The 25,661-nt window shown below is 36.0% G+C and overlaps 1 protein-coding gene across 1 annotated transcript; it reads right to left on the minus strand.

The window, feature by feature from the left end:
• Positions 1-278: 278 nt before the first annotated feature.
• On the minus strand, positions 279-25,423 carry LOC150109558 (uncharacterized). Its single transcript, XM_090409001.1, has 2 exons — positions 25,261-25,423; positions 279-3,614 (listed from the first exon to the last, which is right to left on the minus strand). Exon 2 carries the CDS (start codon positions 3,606-3,608, stop codon positions 2,964-2,966), a length of 645 nt encoding a protein of 214 aa, XP_090265127.1. The 5' UTR covers positions 3,609-3,614; positions 25,261-25,423; the 3' UTR covers positions 279-2,963.
• Positions 25,424-25,661: the final 238 nt, after the last annotated feature.

Here is a 25,661-nt window from a genome sequence, read left to right on the forward strand (position 1 = left end):
ATTTTACCATGAAATTAATCTACTTTGTAAAAATATTTATATATCTTTTTTTCGACTATTAAGACTCGAATCTGACCAAAGACACACGCACACATCTAACAATAAAAATATTTTCCTTCGCAAATGATAATTCACAACCCATGGGTTCTATTTAGAAATATATTTCATGTAAAGTAAAATATATTCCTTTGTAACTTATTCGTTTAAGAATTTTGTTATTCTTGTAACAATAAGAAAAGTCGACCTGGAGAAGTATCCTAGAGAAATTCACAACAACAAAAAAATAAAAATATTTTTTATTTTATTTATTTTTCTGTACAGGCATATGGAATTCATTTCAGCAAAGTTATGACCGACAAAATCCAAAATATAGACAGTCATTAATACAGTCAGTGGCGTCTGCAGTATTTTTCTTTTCCTGAGATAGTTTCTGATTTTTCTAAGGGAATTTTTTTTTTTTTTACTATTATCTATTTACATTCTGTGAACTGGTAACAAAAATTCAATATAATTCGCAAAATGACAGTGAAAAATCTTCATTGTGGTAATAATTTTTTCATTACTTTTCCCTCTTAGTGTTGTGGTTACAGATCTCTTCAATAACCCGTTGGGAATGCTATCAGAATTCTGTGTGTCTTGAAATATTATCATTATAATCATTTCATTATCACATCAATGCTCAGATGGATCGTATGGTGACCAGAATGTCAATATAACATTCTGTGTTCATTCTTTCTATGCTACGATATGTGAATGCATCGTCATTTGTCGCTTCATACACCTTTCCATCTGGCAACTATTCAATTACGGCAAGCTGTGTGCCACGCAAATTGAACTCGCAAATTTAGGCTTCTGCATATTGATCCTTCCAGGACATCCATGATTTGGAGTTCTGTAATTGTTCTGGTAAAAATATTTCCAGCTAGAGACGCTGTAAATCCTTGGTTATGCTAATAATCCAATAATTGGAGGAATGCATAACACTTACAACCACTTCTCCACTTTATATGATTTGTCTGATTCTGTTTCTTTAAGATTACATTTCCCCTCTTTTATGCACACAAACATAGTTACCTCGGAAACTAATTGGTCCGCAATCTCACGAACTATAGGATAACTAACACAGAGACCTATGATAACACCTGACTGGAAGTCAGTTGATTTTAAACAGCGCTCAGTATGTAGTATTGTACACCACTACAGTCCCTTGCTGTATTCGGTGGGTTGGTCACCGGTAATTATTTATAAAAAAATGGAAACCTCATTATTTTCGCAACATACTGTGTGTTTTCCGACCAGTGCAGCCAAAGTCGAACTAGCATATCACAATGAACCAAAGTACACTGAGTTGATAAGCATGAATTGATTACAATTTATACGTATTCATATTTATCTTATGAAGTCCTGGGTTGAATATAAATTTACGGCGATCATTTGTAAAGTTCTGTACCCTATGTACATCTGTTATTAAACCAAACTTTCATTTAACGAAAGATATTTGCCGGTCTTCCATATAATTTCCATTCTACCTTATCATTGCTTCCCAGCGTTTGGATATCCTTGAATTCCTGTCAGGAAAATATTGTTGTTGATAACTTTGATAAGTCCGGTCAGCAGAAACCTCGTCAATGACAGCGAAGCGATTTTCACTGAGTGATTCTTGGAATTCAGAGAACAGATCGAAGTCTGGGGGCTCATCCATGTATAAGCTACCAAACACACTTGCCTCCAATACGTTTTTAGCAAAACCCGCGCAGTATCTGACCTTAATCAGATTCGTTCTTCTCTATATTTCGCAGAAAGAAAACATCAAAACAGAAAACAATTTTTACACATAGTCGAACTTAAAGTCGGACATCTAGGTGGAAACTATCACATAATTCTATTGGACGCTGATGCGCGCGCAGAACTTTTGAAATCATGAGTTCACAAGGCAATCAGTTGCACATTAATTTCAGTCAGCAAAAATATACAAAAAATACCACTTAACTTGTAATGGTTTCTATTAATGTGACCCTATTCTACAAAACGCCCTCTACACCACCGGATCATATATATATCCTTTAGAAAGGTACAGAGTTCCTAGCTCTCCCTATATTTAGATCGTCATTTGGACACCAAGTATCTGGGCCACACCTCATCAATATGTGTATGTGTGTGTATGATGCGATAATTTATGCAATTAAATTACATAATTAAAGAAACAGGCAAATGTTTTCTACTGACTAAGGTAAGATTTCGCTTCCAACAGTTGAGATATTCCACGTAAATCCAAAGCGAAATAGTGCACTCACAAGAAATCAGAACTCCAGTGTTTGGAGTTGAATCTTTTTTGGTGTATCTGATGCACTTTCATTCAATGAAATCTTCAAAAAATGTACACTGAAGCAACATCACACTGTTAGCGTGATTGAATCGTTGTTCATCTGTTATTGCACAATTTTATAAATAGATTAGATGCATTTCACACAAGAAAAAGAATTAACATTTATTGGAGATTAATTTATTTATTTTTATTTATTTATTTTTTCCACTTGAGCTTGAGAATGGAACTCAACTATCAAAATTCTTACCTTCTTTTAATTAACCATACCTTGATCGATTTAGTAGAATCATTTCCAAAATGTTCAATGTCATGGAAATTGCAATTTTAGAGGCGTTCAAGTATTTTTTTTTTAAGATATCACAGATGACAAAAACCTGGCAGAAGAGACGACACTTAAGCAGACAATTAAAATTGGAAGGAAACACTTGATTGAAATCAGTTTCTAATATTTTCATTATCAACCATCTATTTGAAGAGACGTCAGACTACGGTATTTGATCTCTGTAATGCCAGAGATAAAAACGGATCAGCTATAGTTCCGATGCATTTTCTATTACAGCTTCCTGGATAAAATACGATGTTTTCTAATACATTCTTCTTATTCTTTTGATTAAATAAATGTTTTGATTTTTATTGTTCATTCCACTGGTCTGTCGGAATATGGAGGTGGTGGTTCATTTGGCATTACAAACAGACTCCTTCTACCCCTGTTCAGGGATGAAGTATGAAGCGATGGAATGTCACGTGACTCTCGTCTCTGCGATGGTAACTCGTTTATCGACTCAGACGACTGTTCAGGAAAAAGAAAACTATAAGATGGTGGGGGTGTAAAGTTGCAAATAAAAATATCGCTATTCCTTTCGGGTATGTTATAGACACGACAAGCATCACCTTCTCTGTCTCCTTCGACCACATCTGACACAATGGCTTCTTCGTCTTCGGATTCACTTCCACCTTCTAAACAACCCGTGCAATATTTTCGCAGGATGTAGCCAACCCTACCAACAATTATCAACAACACTCCACAAACAGCGAGGGCAATTCCAACTGCTGCAGCATTATCTTCCTTTTTGTGCCCGACTTTAAACCGTTCCGGTTCTTTATCATGTCGATATATTATCACCATAACTATCCCAACGACAAACAGCGCACAACCACAACTAATCACGCACACCATGTGCTTGGAAGTACAACCTTTTTGTCTTACATCACTTTCAGTTCTTCTATACGAACCTCCATAATGAACTCCATCTCGACCTTGCAGAGACATTCTGCTTATCATATGTTTCTGAAAAAAAAAAAAAAAAATTTCTTTATTTTTGTAAAAAAAGATGCCATTAGTATTTATCAACATTTTCATAAATTGATTTTTTTTATTCCATAAGAAGTATTTTAAACAAATTATTTCACAAAAAATTATGTTCAAATAAATATTTATTATTATTATTATTATTATTATTATTATTATTATTATTATTATTATTATTATTATTGTCGCTGTTGTTGTTGTTGTTGTTGTTGTTGTTGTTGTTGTTGTTCTGGGCAACTCCACGAGTCGACAGACTCATCGAGGGAGGCCCTAACATCATGTCAAGAACAACTATTCGACATTCACACAGTATCTATCACACCTCGCCTTGAACTCATTGACGGTCGTAGCACCCACAATAAACTCTGGAAGCTTATTCCACTCATTCACCACTCTCCAAGTAAAAATCCTAGCTCTAACTCCCTTGTCAACCACGCTCTTGCCCAGCTTCCATGCATGGCCCCTAGTCCTCCCACCACCAGTCATATTTTCAAAAATATCTTCTGGATCAATCTTATAAAAACCCTTCAGTAATTTGAATGTCTCAATCATATCACCCCTCCTTCGCTTATCGACCAATTTCTGCAACCCACAAATCTTCAACCTATTCTCATAAGGTTCATTCCACAGACCTGTTATCATGTTGGTCACTCGTCTTTGGATCCTCTCCACTTCCTCCCCATCACGAAGAAACCCTGGTGCCCATAACTGGGCACAGTAGTCCAGATGGAGTCTTATCAAGGCTCGATAAGAGGAACAACAACTTGTTTGCCTCTGCATCGAAGCAAATGTTAAAGTATTTTTCAGAAGCCAAGTGATTTGGTGAGTTGTTTTAGTCACTTTGGCAATGTTCCCCCTAAACTTCAATTCCCTATCCACCAACACTCCCAAATCCCTGGCCTCATCAATCTCCTGGAGTACGGTTCCATCAATGTGATATACTGCTACTATTCTTTTCACCTCAAAGTGCATAACCTTACACTTCGGCACATTAAATTGACATCCATTTTTCCTAGCCCAGTCCTCCAAACTGTCCAAATCATCCTGTAAAATTTTGACATCCTGTGCACTCATAATTGCTCTACCCAACTTTGCATCATCAGCAAATAAGTGAACACTTCCTCTCAAATCCTTTCCTATATCATTGATGAACAAATTGAAAAGCAGTGGTCCAAGAACAGAGCCCTGTGGCACTCCACTAGTCACAAGCCGTCTTTTAGGCTCCACCCCTGAATAAACCACTCTCTGGTATCTCTCCTTCAACCACCCTCCTATCCATCTCACCAACCTTATATCTATCCCCATCTGCTCCAGTTTACTGATTAGGGTTCTATGTGGTATCCTATCAAAAGCCTTGGCACGGTCCAGTAGTATTACTGTAAACCCATTACCTCTATCCAGTTCAGCCGTCACTGTGTTATGAAACGTGAGCAAGTTACTGAGGCATGATTCTCTTTAGCCTGCATGGCCAATGTTCTTTCGTAATCCTTTTTTGCTTTTCTTACCACACTCGTCACCCTTCTGGCCTGCGCTTTATACCGTTCGTGTGCCTGCCGGTCACCTTTCTCCTTAAATTCCCTGCATAGTTGTTTCTTTTTTTGCAGCTCAAGCTTAATGGTTATTCATCCATTTAACCCCTAGTTGATTTATTATTCGGACTCTAGGTATACAGTCAGCCATTGCTTCATGCAAGCACTTCTTAACTACCTCCCATGCACTATCAACTTCTAGTCCTTGCAGTTGTACATGCCATGGCACTGAACCAATCAAATTCCTAAGCTTATCATACTTTCCAGCCCGATAATTCCACATGTACCCTGTCTTAATTGAAAATTCTACACCTTTAGCCACCTCCCAAGTTAAGACCCTATGATCACTCTCACCGATTGGTGGCAATGTGGTCATATTTGTTACAGCCAAATCCTCAGATGTAATTACTAGGTGAAGAACTCTCTGACCCCTAGTATTTTCCATTACATGCTGTCGCAGATAGTTATCCCTTAATAATCGCATAAAATCCAATCTCTTCCTCCCGTGTGTCCTCTCCTCACTCCAATCAATGCGACCATAGTTGAAATCTCCCATAATAATCACCCTCCTTCCACCCATTTCTTCTATTTGCTTGTGCATACTGTCACCACCATCTTTTCCATCACCTGGTCTATAGCAGCACCCAATTGTATATTTAGTTCTGCTAGCCACAGTCTCACACCAAATGGCCTCAAATGTGCTCTTTTCTCTATCCTGCAATTCAGCTTCTATTCTCCTTGGCTGCAGCTCATCAGCTATCATCAACAATACTTCTCTCCCCATTTTATTCTCTCTGTCATTCCTGAACACACTATACCCATCACATTCAATCCCACTAGCTATATCATCTACAGTCAGCCATGTTTCACTAATACCAATAACCTGTGGTCTGGAAGTGCCAACCATGGCCCAAAACTCTTCCTTCTTGTTCCTAATACTCCTAGCATTAGTGTACATGAATTTAAGACCCCCAACCCTACCTTGATGGCTTATATTAACTATCCCACTCTGATTTGTTCTCCTTATTTGCTCGGGCATATTATATTCATTCTTACATTCAACTGCCTCCCTAAGGACTGTATATCTACTCCCCCCCCCCCTTAATAAATCTAGTTTCCCTGAATTTGCACATCCACCACATTCAGCAACACTTTCTCAAGTCTTCTTACACCGTAACCATTCAAATGCAAGCCATCCATCTTATATAGATCCTTTCGCCCATTGAACTCACTCCACACTTCCACAAATTCCACACCACTCGTCATACATAACCCACGCATAAAGTCATTCGCAATTATGGCCCTCCTTTTAAACATTTCACTGTCATACCGTGACAAAAGACTAATCATTCTAATAATATAATCTGTCTAATATGCATATAGCTCAATAAAGTGTACACTGTACAATCTATTCAAGGCGTGTGTATATTTATTATTATCATTTTTACTTAACAGCGATATGAAGTTCAAAGACTCATCGCGAGAGGGCACGCTACTTCACACAACCTACCGTGCAAGGGAGAATATTCCAGGTATGCTAGGTGTGCGGTGCTCATCCACCGAATAGCAATATCATCGATATTATATTTCTGCATTTCATTCCAGACTTCGCGTGATTCCTAAAAGTAAACACAAAATACTAATGCTTCATGAAGAGGACACTTTCGACGCGTAAACATTGTATCACATTCGCGTTAATAGCCCGGGTGTGCTTCCAAAATACATACACCTTTGAACTCTTTGAAAAGATGTACAGATGGGCAAGCGGGTCAAATTCTTAGCGTCCTAGAAGTTTTTAACCGCTTTGAAAGCGAGGCAAGGTGAGTTCTGAGACAATAGCACCTAGAGGCTGTGATTGGTTATTGTGTCAACTAGTCTAATTGAACGTTGTCATGATTTGCTGTTTTGATCTTCTGAATTTTATCTGTTTTGCGTGCGTGAAGAGGGAACTGACGTGGTAAGCAGGTTTTTATATATAATATAGACAAGTTTTTAGTAGATAATTTTTGATAAATTTATGCCTTTTTTGCCCTTATTTACAATGGGAAACAGTATTGTAGTCAAAGGAGGCAAGCCGCGTTCTCCTCTTGCAAATTTTACACCTTTCAGTAATTCAAATATACCAACCAAATCTAGCATTCTCCTTCATATTGTTTTCTAATATATAGTATCTTAATACAAACACATTGTCCTCCACTATACACAGATTTGGTTACAATTAACTGATAAATTAAAGTACTCAAAGTTATCCTATAATTAGCATTGGACCAATAAAGATGAGCACTGATGTGATGTACACTCTTAAAACTTTCATACATCGATAAAAGTGCAATCGTGCAGGCAAACTGACGTGTATTTTTTTATTGAGGGTTGCATAAGCCACAACAGCACATCCAACTGAAATGGGCATGCAATGCCACTGCTACCGTGTATATCACCTAATCCATTATCTATACACTTCGCTATGGACCATCTAAATCAGATCTACTGTCCATTCAAACCACGATATAATCCATCATCTGCACACTTCTCTATCTACAGCCTAATAATATTTTTTTATCTGCTATGTTTCTCTTGCCAATTTGACTGTATGTGGAATTAAAAACCGTGCTATCGCTATGTGAGATCGGCAAACTCGACAATCTTAAAAGCCTGTGTAGATTCTCACGTCACGAGAATTGGACTAGGGCCTTTTCCAGTTGAAGAGTGCTAAGGAGATTGCTAGATTTAGCACATTCTTTTGCGAATTTAATGCAGACTAATTATTTGTAAAGTATAGTAATTATCACTAAAAGAGAATATAAAATAATTCACAATGAAACTAATTAAACAAATAATAATAATAATAATAATAACCTGAAAAAATTTACGTTTGTCAGCCTGGGTGTCCAAATGGTTAACGTATCCGCTCTCCAACCAATAGGCTGACTGCTCGAATCCCACCGGGGTCATGGATGTTTGTGATTGTCTTTACGTGGAAGATGAACTTCATCGCCTGGTGTGAGACCACCACCCTGCTTATTGGATGCCTGAAGTGGCCGAAAAAGTTTCATGTTTGGTTTCTAGAGCAGAGTTACCTGGTAAATAAATAAAAAATACCAAAAAAAATCAATAAATATAGAAACGAAACTCCTTAAACCCATCTATGGCACAAATGTCCTGTGGATTTATAAAAGCCTTTCGTGAGTGGAAGTAACATAAAAAAAAGGAACAGGATTCTAAGGAACTACAAATTATAATTATTATAAATATACGTATAAAATTATCGCTTTGTAACGAATGCTTATAATTATAATATACACGTGTAAGAACTACTATCTCGCTGTCCTAAACTCCAACTCGAATAGCATGAATTGTAGGTCTATTTTTAGGGACCTGAATTTCCTTGTAAAAAAAAAACAAGCAAAAAAAGCTATTTGCTTGTGCCAAAGATCGACAAAGTGAACCGTCGGAAAAAAAAAGTCTAGAAAAGCTTTCCTCTGGTCGCTTACTGGAATCGAGCCTGTAACGGTCTGCCTTCTAGTGGTCTAGCATTGTGGAAACAAAATAAAAGAAACGTTAAATAAATTTTGTTTCTTTATAAAAAATGTAAACGCTTTTCACTTGGAGAGAGTTCTAATTACGCTAATTAACAGTACCTAATTATGCTAGTTATGGTATACTGCCCATCACGATTGGTATTATTTTCTGTTTGTTTAGTTTGTTTTACAGCTTTTATTATCACAATGATTAAAGCCAAATCTTTTGAAATACATCTCTGATGATTCATTTGAAAATGAGTTTAATGTTATTTTATTATTATCTGGAAATTAAAACGTAATAACTGCAAATGACATTCATTATATTATTATCATCAAGAGCTGTTAACAACTGATATCAATAAGCGATATCAAAGATTTGAGATACATCGAAGGGCAAAACTGATGTTTCACATCAGTGAGACTTTTTCATTCATGCGTGAATGAAACTACAGCAATCCCTCGATTAATGCGCCTAATGCATTTTTTAAAACAGGCGCATTAATCGCAAATACACTAATCGAATATAATACCTATGGGAAAATGTATAATTCGTTCCTCAGATTTCTTTTTTGACCCTTAATTTTTTTTATAAAAGAATTAGGGTATGTCTCCGGGCCTAGTTAAAGGAAAACCATGAAGCTTAAAGACAATAACACATATTCAGAATATGAATTGATTATTCTGCTTCTTAACAAAGAATTGAGCTAACGTAGTTTGGTGGGCATTCTGTTTCTTTTTTTTCATACAAGCATTTCTAAGCATTGCTGCTTAAAAACTTCGATTGTACGAAAACTGTTTTCAAATTGTTTCTGTGAAGCCTCTTTGGGCTTGTCAGTGATTAAATTTTCTTCATATTCTTCAGGATCTTCATCTAAAAATAGCAGGTGGGAATCCCTCAATTTCTCAGAATGAGATTTCATTAACTTAGATTCATTTGAAAAGCCTCTAAGATCATTTGCACAATGTGGAAGAACGTGCTTCCAAACTTTTGCTAGCAGTAATTTCATTCGCCGAATAACCTCGATGATTTAAGTCAAAAATGTAATTAAATTAAATTTATTATTATTATTTTTTAGTTGTTCATTAGTGAATGGGTGCGAAAGTGTAAACACGCAACTACATTCTTATTAAAGTGGCTTATCTGAATTGACTAATCCGTTGTCTTTGACTGCAAGCATCCAAATAGAAAAACGGAATGCAAATTCTGCCTTTGTCAGTAAAGACGAGTGCAGAAATTAATCCAAGATTTCAGACTTAATCGACCTTCTTGTTTTGGATGGACAACTGGACATCAAGTAGGCAGCCTTTATTCAATGGCTCTCGCCAGTTGTGGATCTAAATAAGCATTTTCTGGATACTTTTTTATTCATTTTTATGTCTCGCCTTTTCTAAAAATTCAGTACGCAACCAATTCGCCAACTTTTATCATTAACATAAAAATTTTTATCATTAATCGCATATGTACTGTAATTCGGGATAAAGGAGGTATAACACAGTATCAAATAAAAGTATCTAATTCAGTTCAGTGCATTCTCAAGGCGTGGTAGAAATGTACTAGTGTATTTTCGCATTTCCGATCTTCTGTTGGTCATTATGTCAGTGGTGGTTGGCGGTAGATGGCGTTAGTGTAGATGATGAAGGTAATGGCGCTTGGTGGAGACGGAGAGTTGTAGAGTAGGTACCCTCCCTCGATGAGTCTTTGGATTCCCTGGAGGTGTTGTGTAATAATAATAATAATAATAATAATAATAATAATAATAATAATAATAATTATTATTATTATTATTATTATTATAACAGACGATTCTGTAGGACAGTTGACAAACACAGCAGCCTCTGGAAAGATTTGAATTCGAATCCCGCCTAGAATAAAAATCTTATGATAACTTTTTTTTTTTTCAACTGCCCATACAAAGTAGATACACACACCAGCCACTGAATTAGATTCCTAAAGGAGGTATAACACAGTATTAAATAAATACTGTGTTATACCTCCTTTAGCCCGAATTACAGTACATATGCGATTTGGCATAGATTCCACACTGTCGGATTGCATCTACGTCTACAACATATCAGGTGTTCACCAGACGGCCCTTTAACTGGCTCAGATTTGATGGAAGAGAACATTGCTTCCGGTTTTCTCACATCTCCCATACACTTTCAATGGGGTACAAATCACAGCGTTGTGGTGGCCATGGAAGATGGTGGAAGTCGCCGTCATACTCGTTGAACCACTACTGAACAATTCTGCCCGATGGACAGTACCATTGTCGTCCATGAAATAACCGTCATCTTCTGGATAAAAAAGTCAATATTGCAGGATGGACTTGATTGGCAACAATGTTCAGATATTCCTTGGAGGACAGTTGACCTTCCAGCAATATCAGGGGAACTGTTCCATATCAACTGAACATGCCTCACACCATAGCATCACTTCCAGAACCTTGAGATGTGTTTATAAGGCAAGCTAAGTTCATCGATTCATGGAGCTCCCAACAAATTCTCTGCCTATCGTCGGTACAGAACAAGGTGTAACGTGACTCATTGGACCACATGATTTTTTCTAGTCTTCCAGTGTTCATCACGGTGTTTCTGACGCCACTGTACACAAACTTTCTGGTTATTCACAGAAATCAGTAATTTCCATGTAGGCATGCCACTGTCAATACCGATCCTCTTCAATTCCCTGCGCATAGTTCGTTGAAATATGGATCGGAAACAGTCTTCATTAAATTCTTCTGTCAATTGCTGAACACAGGAAGTTCTGTTTGCCCGTACTAGCCTTTTGAGATTATGGCGATACGACGCTGCACGAGAGTAACAGAATTTGGTTTTGCAAATTCAGTCATGCAGAAAGCCTTACGCCTCTCATACAAGTAAAGTGGAGACCTCAATAAAGGTCGAAACCGGTATGGATAGTGGCCCTTGCCTTAATGCATAGCATTACACATGTCCACAAGGAGATGTGCTTTGTATTATGGGAGATACTGAGATAGGAGTGATGAGATCTTTCTCCACCTTTGCAACGAGTTTTCCAGTGTTGTACCACCTTACCACAGTCCTGAAGATATTTTCAGGCGCAAACTTTGTTTGCTCACGCTTGGATAAAGGATTAAACTAAACTTATTAAAGTGGGTTATTTTCCATCGATTAAACACCCGGATTCTTTTGATAAACCATTCAGCTCTACTATTTGCAAAATCGTGGCTCCAGCCAAGACGGGCATCTACAATAAGCCCTTTATCAAACGCCGAAAGATCATTTGTTTTTCCCATTGTGATAAACACTATTGATGATTACTGACTAGCAGCACTGTTAAATAGTAGCCTAGAACACATGAAGACCAAGTATTTTACATATACGTTACATAAGTGACGTTTACGTACATCTTCATGAATGTTTTTAATTCAGTAGCCAGTATGTGTAAATTAGACCATTTCAGGGGAGTTTTCGCTCTCATAAACTTGGAATTTCATTTCCCAACACGCGCAAACGTGGCAGGATTATATGCAATTGATTGACATAGTAGACTATAGATAGAATTACCTACTTAGGCTTCTGAAAGTCATGTTACATGGCCGTAACAGATTATATAGCGTAAAACATTTGGTAAAATAATCATAATAATTATTATTATTGTCTGTCATAGTCTGATTTGGCCTTCCTTACCATACTAATCACTCTTCTTGCTTGCACTTTGTACTGCTCACGAGTATGCTCATCACTTTATTCTTTATATTTCTTCCAGAATGTTTTCTTTTTTTTGCAGCTCTTGCTTCATATCCCTAGTGATGCACTTAATTCCAAATTGGTTGGTCCTCCTGACCTTTGGCATGCAATCTGACTCTGCTACCCTCAAGCAATCTCTGACCACTTGCCATACTGACATTATTTCCTTATATTTCTCAAGCCATGGTACTGTTCCAAGATGATTCCTGTGTCTTTCATAATCACCAGCCTTATAATTGAACATCAACCCCTTCATGACAGAGAGCATCACGTGTTTGGCAATTTCCCAGAACAAGACCGCATGGTCACTCTCCCCAGCTGGAGGCATTGTCTACCTTGGCCATTGATATATCTTCCGATGTTACTATCAGATGGTCCAACACCCTCAAACCCCCTTTCCCCCCTATAACATGTTGTTTCATGTAACCCTTAGCAACTATATAAACCCACTTCCATCTTGCCATGCCCCCGTTCCTCCCTCAAATCGATGTCCACATAGTTAAAGTCTCTCATAATAATTGTTCGGCCTACATCTTCCTGTGGCCTCCTGGTCTATAGCAGCAACTGACAACTTATTTTGTCCTATTTGCCTATCTCACACTAGACAGTCCCAAATGAACTATCTCTCTCAGACCTAATATCCTCCTTCACTTCTAATTTTGTTCGTTATAATTCTGAAGCGATCATCAGCAATCCCCATCTCCTGTCCTGTTCCTTCTATCCTCCCTGAAAGTACAATACCCTTTAATTCTGTCCCTGTAGCTGTATTATTTTCAGTCAATCTGATCTCAATGATGCCGACAATTTTTGGCCAAGTTGAGCTTACCAATGCCAAAAAAAAAAAAAAAAAAAACTCCTCACCCTTACTTCTTGCATTCGTATACACGCATTTCAAAGTTCGTTTGTACCCATAGTTACCAATTTAAATTAGACACTTGTGAAATCCCATTGCATAATCATCACTGTACCCATGCTCATTTATCAAAGGAGTGGCCGGACGCATGCTAGATTTCATCCTTCCTAATATCGCTAGTTTCCTTCGTTTTGCACTATCATACTCTCACTAAACAACACTTTCTCCAAATAATAAGGATTTGATTCATCTTTAATGTTTATTATATGCTGTCGCGTGTATGTGTGTGTGTGTATCCCACAATCGATTTTTCCGAATGAAAGGATTATAAAGCTTTCTTTTCTCTAACTTTTTTTCCCTCATTCCTTCTTCTGTTATTATTTTTTTGCAGATCTGACAAATCATGGGAGAAAATTCATCATCATACATATCAAGGATTTAGGCCTAGCGTGGCCTGTTCGGGCTTAGAAGTCATCGTTGAATCGTTTAAGAGGTCGTCCTGGTTTTCTTTTTCCTAATGGCTTGTACTTTAAGGCTTGTTTTGGTAATCTTTCCATTTTCATTCTTTGAACGTGTTCCATTCATTTATGTGGGAGAAAATTAAAAAAAAAAACTTTTAAAACAAAGGGATGATTTTAAGATTTCATGAACATACTAAGAATTTAAATCAGTCTGTTAATAAATTATCGGAAGCATGTTTTTTATTTCTCATTTTATCTTTATAATTATATCAGTATATAGTCGTTACGTTGTTAATTTGCTATTTGAAAACGAATTATTGGTTATCATATATTATAACATCGATACTTAGGAGTTATACGAAATTTAAACAAGGTGTCATTTCGTAGTAAACATTTTTTTTTCCTTTTCGGTGTGAAGAATTTCGAATATCCCTTTGCTTTCAAACTGTTTAACAAGACTATGTAAACGTATTTAGTTTTTAAATCGAAATCTGATTTAATTTTAACAACACACACACACACACACACACACACACACACACACACACACACACACACACACACACACACACACACACACACACACACACACACACACACACACACACACACACACACACACACACACACACACGTTAGTAGCAAATCTAAAAAACAAGTAAGTACTTCTGATTAGATAGTTTATCGTTCTTCCCCAAGGTTTACATAGCTTTGAGCAGACTTACCAGACTTAATAAATCACTTTGTTTTTCTTTCATCAGTAGTTTGTGTATTCGCCACAGTTCATTAACCACTTGACATTAACTCACGTGGAAATGATGAGTGTTCAACTCAGTTTTGTACACAAGGAATCCTAATTTCTAATATGAAAAACGATGGCGATGTTCTCGAAGTTACAAACTGATAAGCTTCCTTGCTTACAGGTAAATAGAAACTATTTAAACCATTCAGGAAGACCAAAATAATTACTAGAACTGACTAATAACTGTTCTACATGCTCTTGAAATACAACAGAATGTGGTCTATTTGTTTAATAAATGTGATTCAAAATTTATGAGAGTGGTACATAATAAATAAAATAATACTAACACTCCCTAGTGGCCATTGAAGGAACGAACATAAATAAAAATAAAGTTTTGATATGAAAATTAAAATTTATTAAAAACAAAACTGACACAATAATAAAATAATACTAACACTCCCTAGTGGCCATTCAAGCAACCAACATAAAATAAAATTTTGATATGAAAATTAAAATTCATTAAAAATAAAACTGAAATAATAATAAAATAATACTAACACTCTCTAGAATTACAATAGGAGGTAGATTGATCAGTAATCTAAGGTACGCTGATGATACAGTACTCCTTTGTAATGACATGGAAGAACTAGGACTAATTCTTGACAAAGTTAACAAGATCAGTAATAACAGAGGACTTCAACTCAATTCTAGCAAGACAAAGATCATGGTTCTCAAAGGAAAAACAAACAGAGAAGCTCTTGAGAAACAAATGTATCTTAATGGAGAAAGAATTGAGGAAGTCAGCAAGTTTGAGTACCTGGGATTCATAATTAATGTAAAGAATTGCTGTTCAGAAGATGTCAGAAAAAGGATAGGAATGGCTAAAACAACAGTCAGAGACCTGTCTAAAATCTGGAAGGATGGATCTATCTCTATGGGAACAAAGTTGAGGATTTTGGATGCAGTTGTTTTTCCAACAGCAACTTATGGATGCGAGACTTGGAATCTAAAGAAGTCAGATAAGAAACGGATATCTGCTTTTGAGATGTGGTGTTACAGAAGGCTGTTGAGGGTATCATACACTGAAAAGCGTACAAATGAATGGGTGTTAGAAAAGATTAGTACAACTTTAAGGCTCCTTAAGGATATTGACAGAAGAAAATTAAAATATTTTGGACACATAGAAAGGATGGAAGGAGGACTTCTCAGAACAGTAATAGAAGGTAAAGTTCCTGGGAAAAGAGGCAGGGGTAGACCATCAATGAGATGGATGGATGGCGTGTGTGGAGTGTCTGAAGATCAGCCACTCCACACACGCCATCTGGTGTGGGACACCATCGAGCATCGGAGTGACCATACGGCGTCTGTAGATGCCCAGTGAACACAGACAGACAACACTCTCTAGTGGCCATTGAAGGAACCAACATAAATAAAAATAAAATTTTGATATGAAAATTAAAATTTATTAAAAATAAAGCTTACAGCTTCTCTATAAATAAAACAGCATTGTGCTGTTTTATTTATTTCATGGTGATTCAAATTTCAGTGGAGGTATTCAATAATAATAAAACAATACTAACGTATCCCTAGTAGCCAGTCAAGTAACAAATATAAAAACACAAAATAAATCCCATAATACCTTTTATTCCAATCAGCATAAATGTGAGTTTTCAAGCCGTAAGGTTTTGTTATTGGAAGGTTGGTGCACAGCATGTGCACCATCTTTGGACCCTTGCTCATCACTAAGGGATGAGCCCAATGCCATCAACGATTTCATAAGACTGAAGGAGAGGGTAAGATAGACAGTTGTCATCGTATGTCTCTCATTGTATATTTCTAAGAGATATACTGTATATTGTTGTCTGGAATAGCATTCGTTTTTACTGTCGATTTTTGAGTTGCTGGGTAAAAATCCAAATTTCCAGAGGCAAAAAAAAAAACACTTGTCTGTCAAGAAACAGATTAATAAAAATTTGAAATTGACAAATCAGTATACTATCTCATGGCTTTGTTTATTTGAAGAAACAAACGTCTACAGATAATATTGTAGTTCTGCAGATGGTATTGTATGGTTCCATTCGATTATTAAGTCAATATTTTACCTAGGTAAGATATGATAGGTGTGTACATGCAATCACATAGACCCTTCCGTGTCACATTTAATACTGGCACGTTCAGTGGGTGTGACAATGAAACCTAGATGGATGGTCTTATAATAATAATCTCCGAGATTTGTTGTAATGTGATGTAGGCATATTATATTTAGGTTGGCGCGATATTTTGTAAAACTCTGAAAGATTCCTAGAAACAAGCTCTCAAATTTAAATGTATATCTGAATAATAGAGATTTTTTTAACACATTGAATAAATGATCTGAATTAATGGCATGGTATGCAGTCCCCGAGCAGCTGTAATGCAGATACGAGAGTAGTCTTTATATTTGCATGGTGGATACTGCTGGGAGAAGTAGGGCAATTTCCAAGACAAGATTTCATATGGATGACCTAAGTGATGAAGAGAATCTTTCGGTGAGCAGACAAGTTATATGATTTTTGGAAAGGCATGACAGAAGTTTTCAATGTTGTGTTGTGTAAAAACTTCTGACGTATTTTTTTCGAATTGTCTCGAGTGTAATTGAGAGTCAAGAATTTTTTGTGATCTGGATCTTTTTCTGGGAGGGTTGGGTTTTGAAGAGGGGCATAAAGTTTTATTGATTCTGTTGTAAAGACGTCAGTAACTGGAGATAGCCATAGATGTATTTGATTTCAATGAGGATGCTAATGTGGTCTGAACACTTGGTTCTAACTCTATTAGTTGACATCTTAATAATGTCATACTGCTGGGAGGATTGGCAATAATAATCGTTTAACCTGCGATACAGTTAGGTTTCTTAATACGATAGAAAAGGATAAGGATCCATTGGTTCGATCAGACTGTTGCGGGAGGACAGAAAATTTGACTGATAAAAGAAATCTGGCATGTTTTTCCCAAAACGTGTCCTTGAAGAGGTTTCTACCACATCCGTATCGTGTGACTACATAACGAACATATCATCAATGTAGTGTAGTGTAGCCATGGTGGAATTTGGGAGGGGGGGCAGTATCTAAGACACCTTTTTTCTCATAGTGTTCCATGAATAGATTGATGAGTGGAGGAAAAGAAAGAGAATACCCATACCCACAACAGGTCATTCGGTTTGGTTGTAGGTTTTCCTTCCAAATAAATCAACTGTAAAAGCGAATAAAGCAGATATAGTAGAGGAAACAGTTTCAGTTCTGCGGTTCCTTTAGGGCAGGGGTGGCCAACCTATTGCGCATGCGCCAAAAGTGGCGCATTGCATGACTAGAAGTGGCGCACTGAATCCCAGAGAAAAATTTAAAAAAATGTTGTATACGATATATATATATATATATATATATATATATATATATATATATATATATATATATATATATATATATATATATATATAAACACAATTAACCTACTACTGAATTCTAGAGCGCGCACTTATTATACTTGTTTGATCTTGCAGCAACAGGCACCGGCAAATGCTGACATGCGTCACCAGTTACTCAATCAGTTTACAGCTGACTCTCGTCATAACGTTCGATGAACTTCTGATTCGATGTGAGTGAACAATTCTGTGTTTTGTGAACTTATATGTTTTTATTAACAGTTCTTTAAGTTTAAGATATGATTTCTGTTTTCATGAAGGCTTAATATAGTTGTGTAAATTTAAAAATATATTTTTTTTTTCATTTTGAACGCGTATGTCAAGTTCTTGCCGGCTCCTCTAATTTGCTGATTACTGAAACTTGCAATTATTCGGTGTATTTGTATGTGTGTGTTTTTATGTTTTTTTATGCAATATCTTTCCTTTTTATTTACGTATAGTAGGTTTATTCCTAAAATTTAACTGATCATCAGCAAAGCTTTCGTAATGAGGATGTTTGGGTTGTGTGCGTGTGATTGCCAGCTGATCGACTGTTTTATGGCAGGGAAGCGATCTCGTATTTCATATATTACAAGAGAGAGAGAGAGACGAAAACACTATGAAAAATTATATATATAATATTTTTAAACTTATAGAACTTATAGGCCTTCATGAAAACAGGAATCTTATTTTTAAACTTGTAAAACTGTTTTTGAATGTCCATAATGTTTAAAACCATAAACTAATTTAAATAAATTATTTAATAATAAGCTTTTCTTTGAAATAATTTTTTTACAGTCAGTTACCCATTACTTTACAAAAGAAAATTAGCAGAAGAAAAGCAGAAAAAGAAGGTGATAGCACGCGCTAGTTTAATGAACTGTGGGAAAATTAGTTCTTATTTATTGCGGGTCCTTCAGGAAAACCGTTGTACATTGTTTGTGAAAGCACTCTCTCAGATAATAGAAGCCATTATCTTGACACCATTGAAAACATCAAGCTGAATTAGAAGAAAAACTGAAATGAATTCCTGGGTCCGAGTTGCGGAAAGAATAGCTAGTTAAGAAAAAGGAAGAAATGAAAAAGAGAAAATATATTTGTGAAACGAAGTTGTGAAAGTGTGGCAATGCTTGAGGCGTCTTATGAAATTGTCTTTGTGTTGGCTAAAAAAACACAAGCCTTTATCTGATGGAGAGGAATTTGTTAAGCCCTGTCTCGAAAAATTTGCAAAATGTCTTGGTAATAAGAATGTTGAAAGAAAAGTAAACCACACTGCTCCGTCCAAGCAAACAATTACAAGACGCATCGAAGAACTTTCCCATGATGTTAACGAGCAATTGAAAGTCCATGTTCATGCTTGTTCTTTCTTTTCTTTAGCCTTGGACGAATCCGCTGACATATGTGATGTAGTCCAATTAAACATTTTTATAAGAGGAATTGATGATAATTTTAACATCTTTGAAGAACTTATCGGCTTGAGTCACTTCATGGAAAAACCAGAGGGTCAGACATATTTGACAAAATAAAGTCATGTCTAGAAAATCAACAACTAAATTCTAGTAAGCTCATCAGTGTTTGCACTGATGGAGCACCATCAATGATAGGTAGAGTTTCTGGGACTGTAACTTTACTTGAAAGGTTTTTAGGTCGTTCTCTACTAAAGTATCACTGTATTATACATGAAGAATCTCTGTGTGGAAAAACTCTAAATTTGAAGCATGTTATCATACCAGTTGTAAAGTGTATGAATAATATTAGCAAGAGGGTTAAACAGATGAGCATTCAGAGAATATTGTGAACTGCTAGATATAGAATATGGTGATCTTATCCTTCATTGTGAGGTGCGCTGGCTTTCTAAAGGACAAGTTCTCAGTAGATTTTGGAGGCTGAAAGAAAGTGTTCGTAATTTTCTGGAAGAGAAGGATGAGCTGCATGAGGAAAAGCCCTGTTGTGTGATGAGAAATGGTTATTTGATTTAGCATTTTTAGTTGATGTTACCAGTCACCTCAATGATCTAAATTTGAAACTGCAGGGCAAGAACAAATTGTTTCCCAGCTTAGTAAATGACATCAGTGCATTCAAAATGAAATTAAAACTGTTCATCTCCCAGTTAGAAAATGGGGATTTAAGTCAATTTCCACATTTAAAAGAACATAGTGGATCTGTTGAAGATAATGGCAACTTTACAGAATATACTGAGAAACTCGGATTATTGCAAGAGTCCTTTAACAGTCGTTTTAGCAATTTTGCCGAAAAATACTGCATACTCGCACTTATAAATCCCTTTTCATTTACGGAACAAAAAATCTTGACGACGCCTAGTAACATACAAATGGAACTTATTGATCTCAGAACCAATTCTTTATTGAAAATTAAATTTAAAGAACTTCCCTCACTCCCAGATGCTTCTGATATAATTAATTTCTGGCGATCGTTGCCCTCTGAACATTTTCCAGAACTGAGAGAATTTGTTCAGAGTTATATCTGTCATTTTGGAACTACATACAGATGCGAACAAGCATTTTCATCAATGAAAATGATTAAGAACAAACTACGGTCGCGACTGACTGTTTCAAATTTGAAAAACTGCTTGATACTTTCTGTAACAGATTGAACAACTCCAAACATTTCAAGCTTAGCAAAAGCAAAGCAATTTCAAAAGTCAATAAAATAATTAATGTTTATCTTGTCTTTATATGAAATCCTTTTATTTAAAACTGCTAAAAGTGTCTATATTACCATATATATAATAAATCATTTTATGCATAACTGTTAAATGTATCCATATACCATATTTTAAAAGCGCTGAAAAGTGGTATAAGTTTGTATGGCGCATCTTACCTGAAAAATGAAAAAATTGACGCATGAACTATAAAAGGTTGGCCACTCCTGTTTTAGGGGAGTTTCGTGAATATTGAAGCGATATCCATAACATAAAAGCAATACCAATAACCATAACTCCAGTATCTTTGAGAATGAGTGAGTGAAAGAGAGAGAGAGAGAGAGAGAGAGAAATTATTTGAATTTGCCCTTTCCCACATCATGAGAAGGGCAGTGAGGTCAATAATGAGAGAGGGAGAGAGAGAGAGAGAGAGAGAGAGAGAGAGAGAGAGAGAGAGAGAGTTTTTTTCGGGGGAACAATTCTTAATTCTTGGGAGAGTAGTTGGATTATAAGGGTTGAATTTGTGAATTGTTTCGTGGAGGCCAGATATGAACCACCGCTTTTCGAAGTGCCATTTTCGTGTATGGGTAAGATCAGAGTTATTTAAATTATCAATAGATTTGCAGAAAAAAAAAAAAAAAGCACTATTGGTGTTGGTGGACGGTAGATGGCGTTGATGACAGTTGAGTGTAGTGGAGAGTTAAGTATCCGGGGAGATTAGAATGATCGCTAACAACAGGAATATTATCTTTATTTAATTTGGTGATAGCGACAATGTCATGACGTTGTTTCCTAAATGTAGAGAACTGCATATTCCTTTTGGGAGGTTTGCATTTTTTTTAAAGATATTAGCTATGTCCAATCCAACTTGATATTATTTCTAGTAGAGGAAGTGGGGTCATAGATGCACCCTTCTGTTTTACATATGATCTGCAGACATATTTCTGTGGGAAATATCGCAAAGTTGTCGCCATAGCCTAGAGCATTATTTTTTTTATTTAGTTTTTTTTTTTTTTTTTAATTTATCAGAACAGTTGATTTACGATTTGTTCCGGTTGCAAATGTGGCTTGTTTTGTGTATATTTGGAAAGGTTTAGAAATTTCTAGAGATGACGGAATTTTGCTTTATTTTCTTTTTGTCGCTGAAGTATTAAAGATGTCCGTAAGAATATGTAAAACTAAGAAAGCTAGATGTTCAGAACGCTTCAATGTTGTCATGCAAAAGTTGATAATTGCTGTGAATGTCTTCAACATATCTTCGATCTGTTCCCATAGAAGGTCCAAGCTGGTACGATGTTAAATACATAAAACTTTGGGAAGTAAAATCTGGGCTCGATTTTTACAAATGTGAGAATGACGTTCAAGTAAGTATCACGACTTTCGAGGAACTGTTAATGTATTCCGAAGTCTAGACATTCTGAGTTTGCATTTACCATAATGTGTTTTCCGTGATGCAACACTTCCACGTAAACTCATTAATCTGGGGGGAGGATAGCCAGACGCCAATTACAATTCATGTTTCTACTGAATGAAACAGACGTCTAGAATAATAATGGACTAAACTTTCTTTTATATAATACTTTCCAGGGTATGTTCTTACTGTTACGCTTCCAATGATAGTCTCTGTGATTTGCCTTAGAAAAAGACTACTTCATCAGGGGAAAAAAACTTAACCAAATCGCTTTTCAAATCATGGAGACTATTCTTGGAAGCAGTTCAAGGTCCAATCCTAATTACAAATTAGGATTGGACCTTGTTGTTGTTCTATACAAAGCATCATTTTTTCTTCTTCAACATCAACTACAAAAGATCGCCGCAAGGAGCGCAACTTTCGCCACCAATTTCCTTGCAAGTGACCACAGTGTTTGCTTTGTGGGTCATTCTACTTTTTCTCGGTTGAGTGTACCATAGCTGTCGAAATGTCGCGGCGTAAATATTTAATTTAGTTAGTGAATATTTAGAGAACAACATAAAGAGGAAGAAAAGGAATACATGTCTATGTTTAACTTACAGTGACACAGTACGGACTGTTTCATTTACAGCAGCAGCATACATACTTTTAAAAATAGAGCAAGGTGATCAGAGAACTGTTTACATCGCTATCAGAGAACGTCCTGTTCGCCAGATCAAACCATAAATGACTTATCTTCACGAAATAAAAAACTGGCTAAGCGCTCTCACCATAAGCCATAAGAATAAAGCTGTTATCATTGTTGATGCGAACATCAATACAATTGGCCAATCCGTGTATGTACATAAAAATTCCTGATTCTTCTGGCCAGCTACAACTTTGCAAATGTCATAACAGATGTTAGTGGAGAAGAAGTTAAGGAAAATCACCTGGTAAGCTCATGCAATAAGCATATTGGTCCCATACGGTAAGCACCCCCACATCAAAACCATTAAAATAAAACTGGATCAACATTCTGGTGTACATTAAACAGTTTGGTCCAAGGTATATTCCGAAGGTATATGCCAATAATGCCAATCTTTTGCACATTCTCCTTACACAAGGGCGGATATCTCCCATCCAATTCCCCGGTTGTATTGAAATTTTGTAATATCCTAAATACCAGTTAATCGGCTTCATTTCTCACTTCGATCGCTGCCACATTATTCAGTACATTATATTCCCCTGGATGATATACTCTGTCAAACTGCTCGTCCAGTTATTCAACTGTTTCTTCTGGTTCTCTGAGCTTCATACCATGAGCATTCATTAAACTTATTCTTCCACAGCAAAAACATTCTTCAGTATTTCATCATGAACATTATGGAAACAACTATCGTGTTAAAGTAAAACTTTAGTTTAATATAAAGCAAAATAAACATTCGACGTTTTGACCTTCACATTAGGTCATCATCTGGAGTATACACAAATATACAAAGAAATAAGCTGCACCACAATCTACATGGCATGCTAAAGTTACTCAACAACCGTAACAACTATTGGCCTGACCTTTGGTGGAGAGAAAATAGGCCAAGTTGGCCGATTTCCTCTTATAACTTGATTTTGTCCTCTTTACAATAGTGGTGCTCTTTCATATTTCGTATTAGCATCGTATTTGTTTTTTGTGATATTCCCAAAACTTTTGATTTAATAATTGAAATATGTTTTTGTAACGTAAATGAATATGCTTTCAACTGTTTTCGAAAATATACATAAATAAGGTACATTCCTCCAGGTTTATTTTTTGTTCTACCTTGCCGTTTTCTATTTTTTCATAATTCCATATTCCACTGGTGTCTATCCTACATGGAAATTAGCCTGATATTTTCCCCCTTCTAAGAAAGTTCATTCACCAAATTACTGTCCGATTTCGCTCACTTCATATCTCTCCAAAGTGATCTACAAAATCATTAAAACTCATCTTATAAACTACAATAAATCTTCTCAGCCAATAAATGAATTCTGCTACTTGATCAAAAGGGACTTCTTGCTAATGTCACTCCCTCCCTTTTGGAAAAATGCCATGAGAAAAGTTGAGTAACCTCAAATAGTTGCTCCTGATATCTATGAGGCATTGACATTTGAGACAAGAATGAAGAGTGTCGGAAAGGGTTCAGAGTCGATTGACTGAGGTGGTTTCTGGAATGTTGAGTATGAAGAAAGATTGAGGGAATGCCAATTGCAAAATCTAGAATGGTTTAGAAGAACTAAGGAAGACATGATTAAGACATATGTTGGTAAAGGATTGTTATAGGATTAACGTTGAAGAGGTTTCTCATAAAATGATGGAAGAACAAGAGGTCATCCCTGGAAGCTGTATAAGGAGGATGTGAATAAGGAGGTGAGGAGTAAGTTTTTTGCATGTACAGTTGTGGGTGGTATAAATGCTCGAATGGAAGTTTGGTGGGTGTGGAAACAGTGAATGCATTCAAAAATATCAACCATCCTTCCAACTATTCTTATGCAGGTCTGATAATATGGTCTGACAACGAGATTTCATTCTTGATATAACTTTAATCCCATATTTCTGAGTATAAAAATATTATAAATATTTGTCCCCGGCATTCAAGAAATTGGTTATTGTATATCTTTTGCTCAAGTTATTACTTTGCCCCTCCACATCAATATACAAATCATAAATCTGCAACCATTGAATACCGTTCCCATACGAGGATAGCCCATGGAGCTCTGTAAATATTCATGACTCAATACGGAAGAATAGTCCGATCAATGTCTCATCTCAATTGTCCATTTTCTGTACATCTAATAATTATCTGCAGCAATTTGACGATATAAATATCATCATATTCAATTAAATAGCCCTTAGAATACAGTATTAAGATCAGTCTCAGCAGATTGGGTTTCTTTGAGAACATTCGAAGGATGTTTGTTAGATAAAAGCAAATAACATTGCACGGTATTTAACTGAAAAAAACTAAACTTTCAACAAAAAACGGCTATTTACTGAATGAAGACAAAAAAATATATATTTTTTTATTTTTTTATGATTCAAGTAAAACTGAACTACTATTACATTATCTGATCATAAAATATCTTTTGGTGGTGTTTCAAACGTCCACCCTTTTGTGCTTTATAAAATAGAAATTCCTTGTAAACACGGGATAAATCTATCCCCATAATCTGTTATTTTGATTATAATAATCCAAAAAACTCAATGAATTAGTTAAACTACAATATCAAAATATAAGATTTGTGGATTACACTGAAACATCTATACTTACGTAACTAGTCTAAAACGGACATTCATATCTCTTAAATAGGCAGCTGACATCACTTAGATTCAACATTAGTCTCATTTAAAGACAAATGTCATTGGCGTTCGTTATTACCAAATACATATTACAACTACTAATATTCATTTGAAGAGAAACAGTTGACAGGGTGCATTCGTTATCACTTAAAACTGACTTCAACTACAGTGTAGAACATTTATAGATTTCGTGATTGCTTATCTCGTTACTATGGCTACTTGACCTTTGTTACCAAGCTGTTAAAGATAAAGTTGGTGATTTTTTAATTCCGTCTGACTGAATATTTGGAACAAACAGAAGACCAGCAGATCTAAATCGGGTGCATGCTAATGAATTTCAGGTTAACGATGTTATATGAAGCTCGTCTTTCT

Source organism: Typopeltis vanoorti, chromosome 2, assembly GCF_054136105.1.
Source record: "Typopeltis vanoorti isolate ZY-2024b chromosome 2, IOZ_Tvanoo_1.0, whole genome shotgun sequence".
In the NCBI taxonomy this organism is placed as follows: Eukaryota; Metazoa; Arthropoda; class Arachnida; order Uropygi; family Thelyphonidae; genus Typopeltis; species Typopeltis vanoorti.

What these genes read in the sequence shown, in the direction of transcription:
- LOC150109558 (XM_090409001.1), bottom strand. Translation starts at nt 3,608, where the DNA reads ATGATAAGCAGAATGTCTCTGCAAGGTCGAGATGGAGTTCATTATGGA.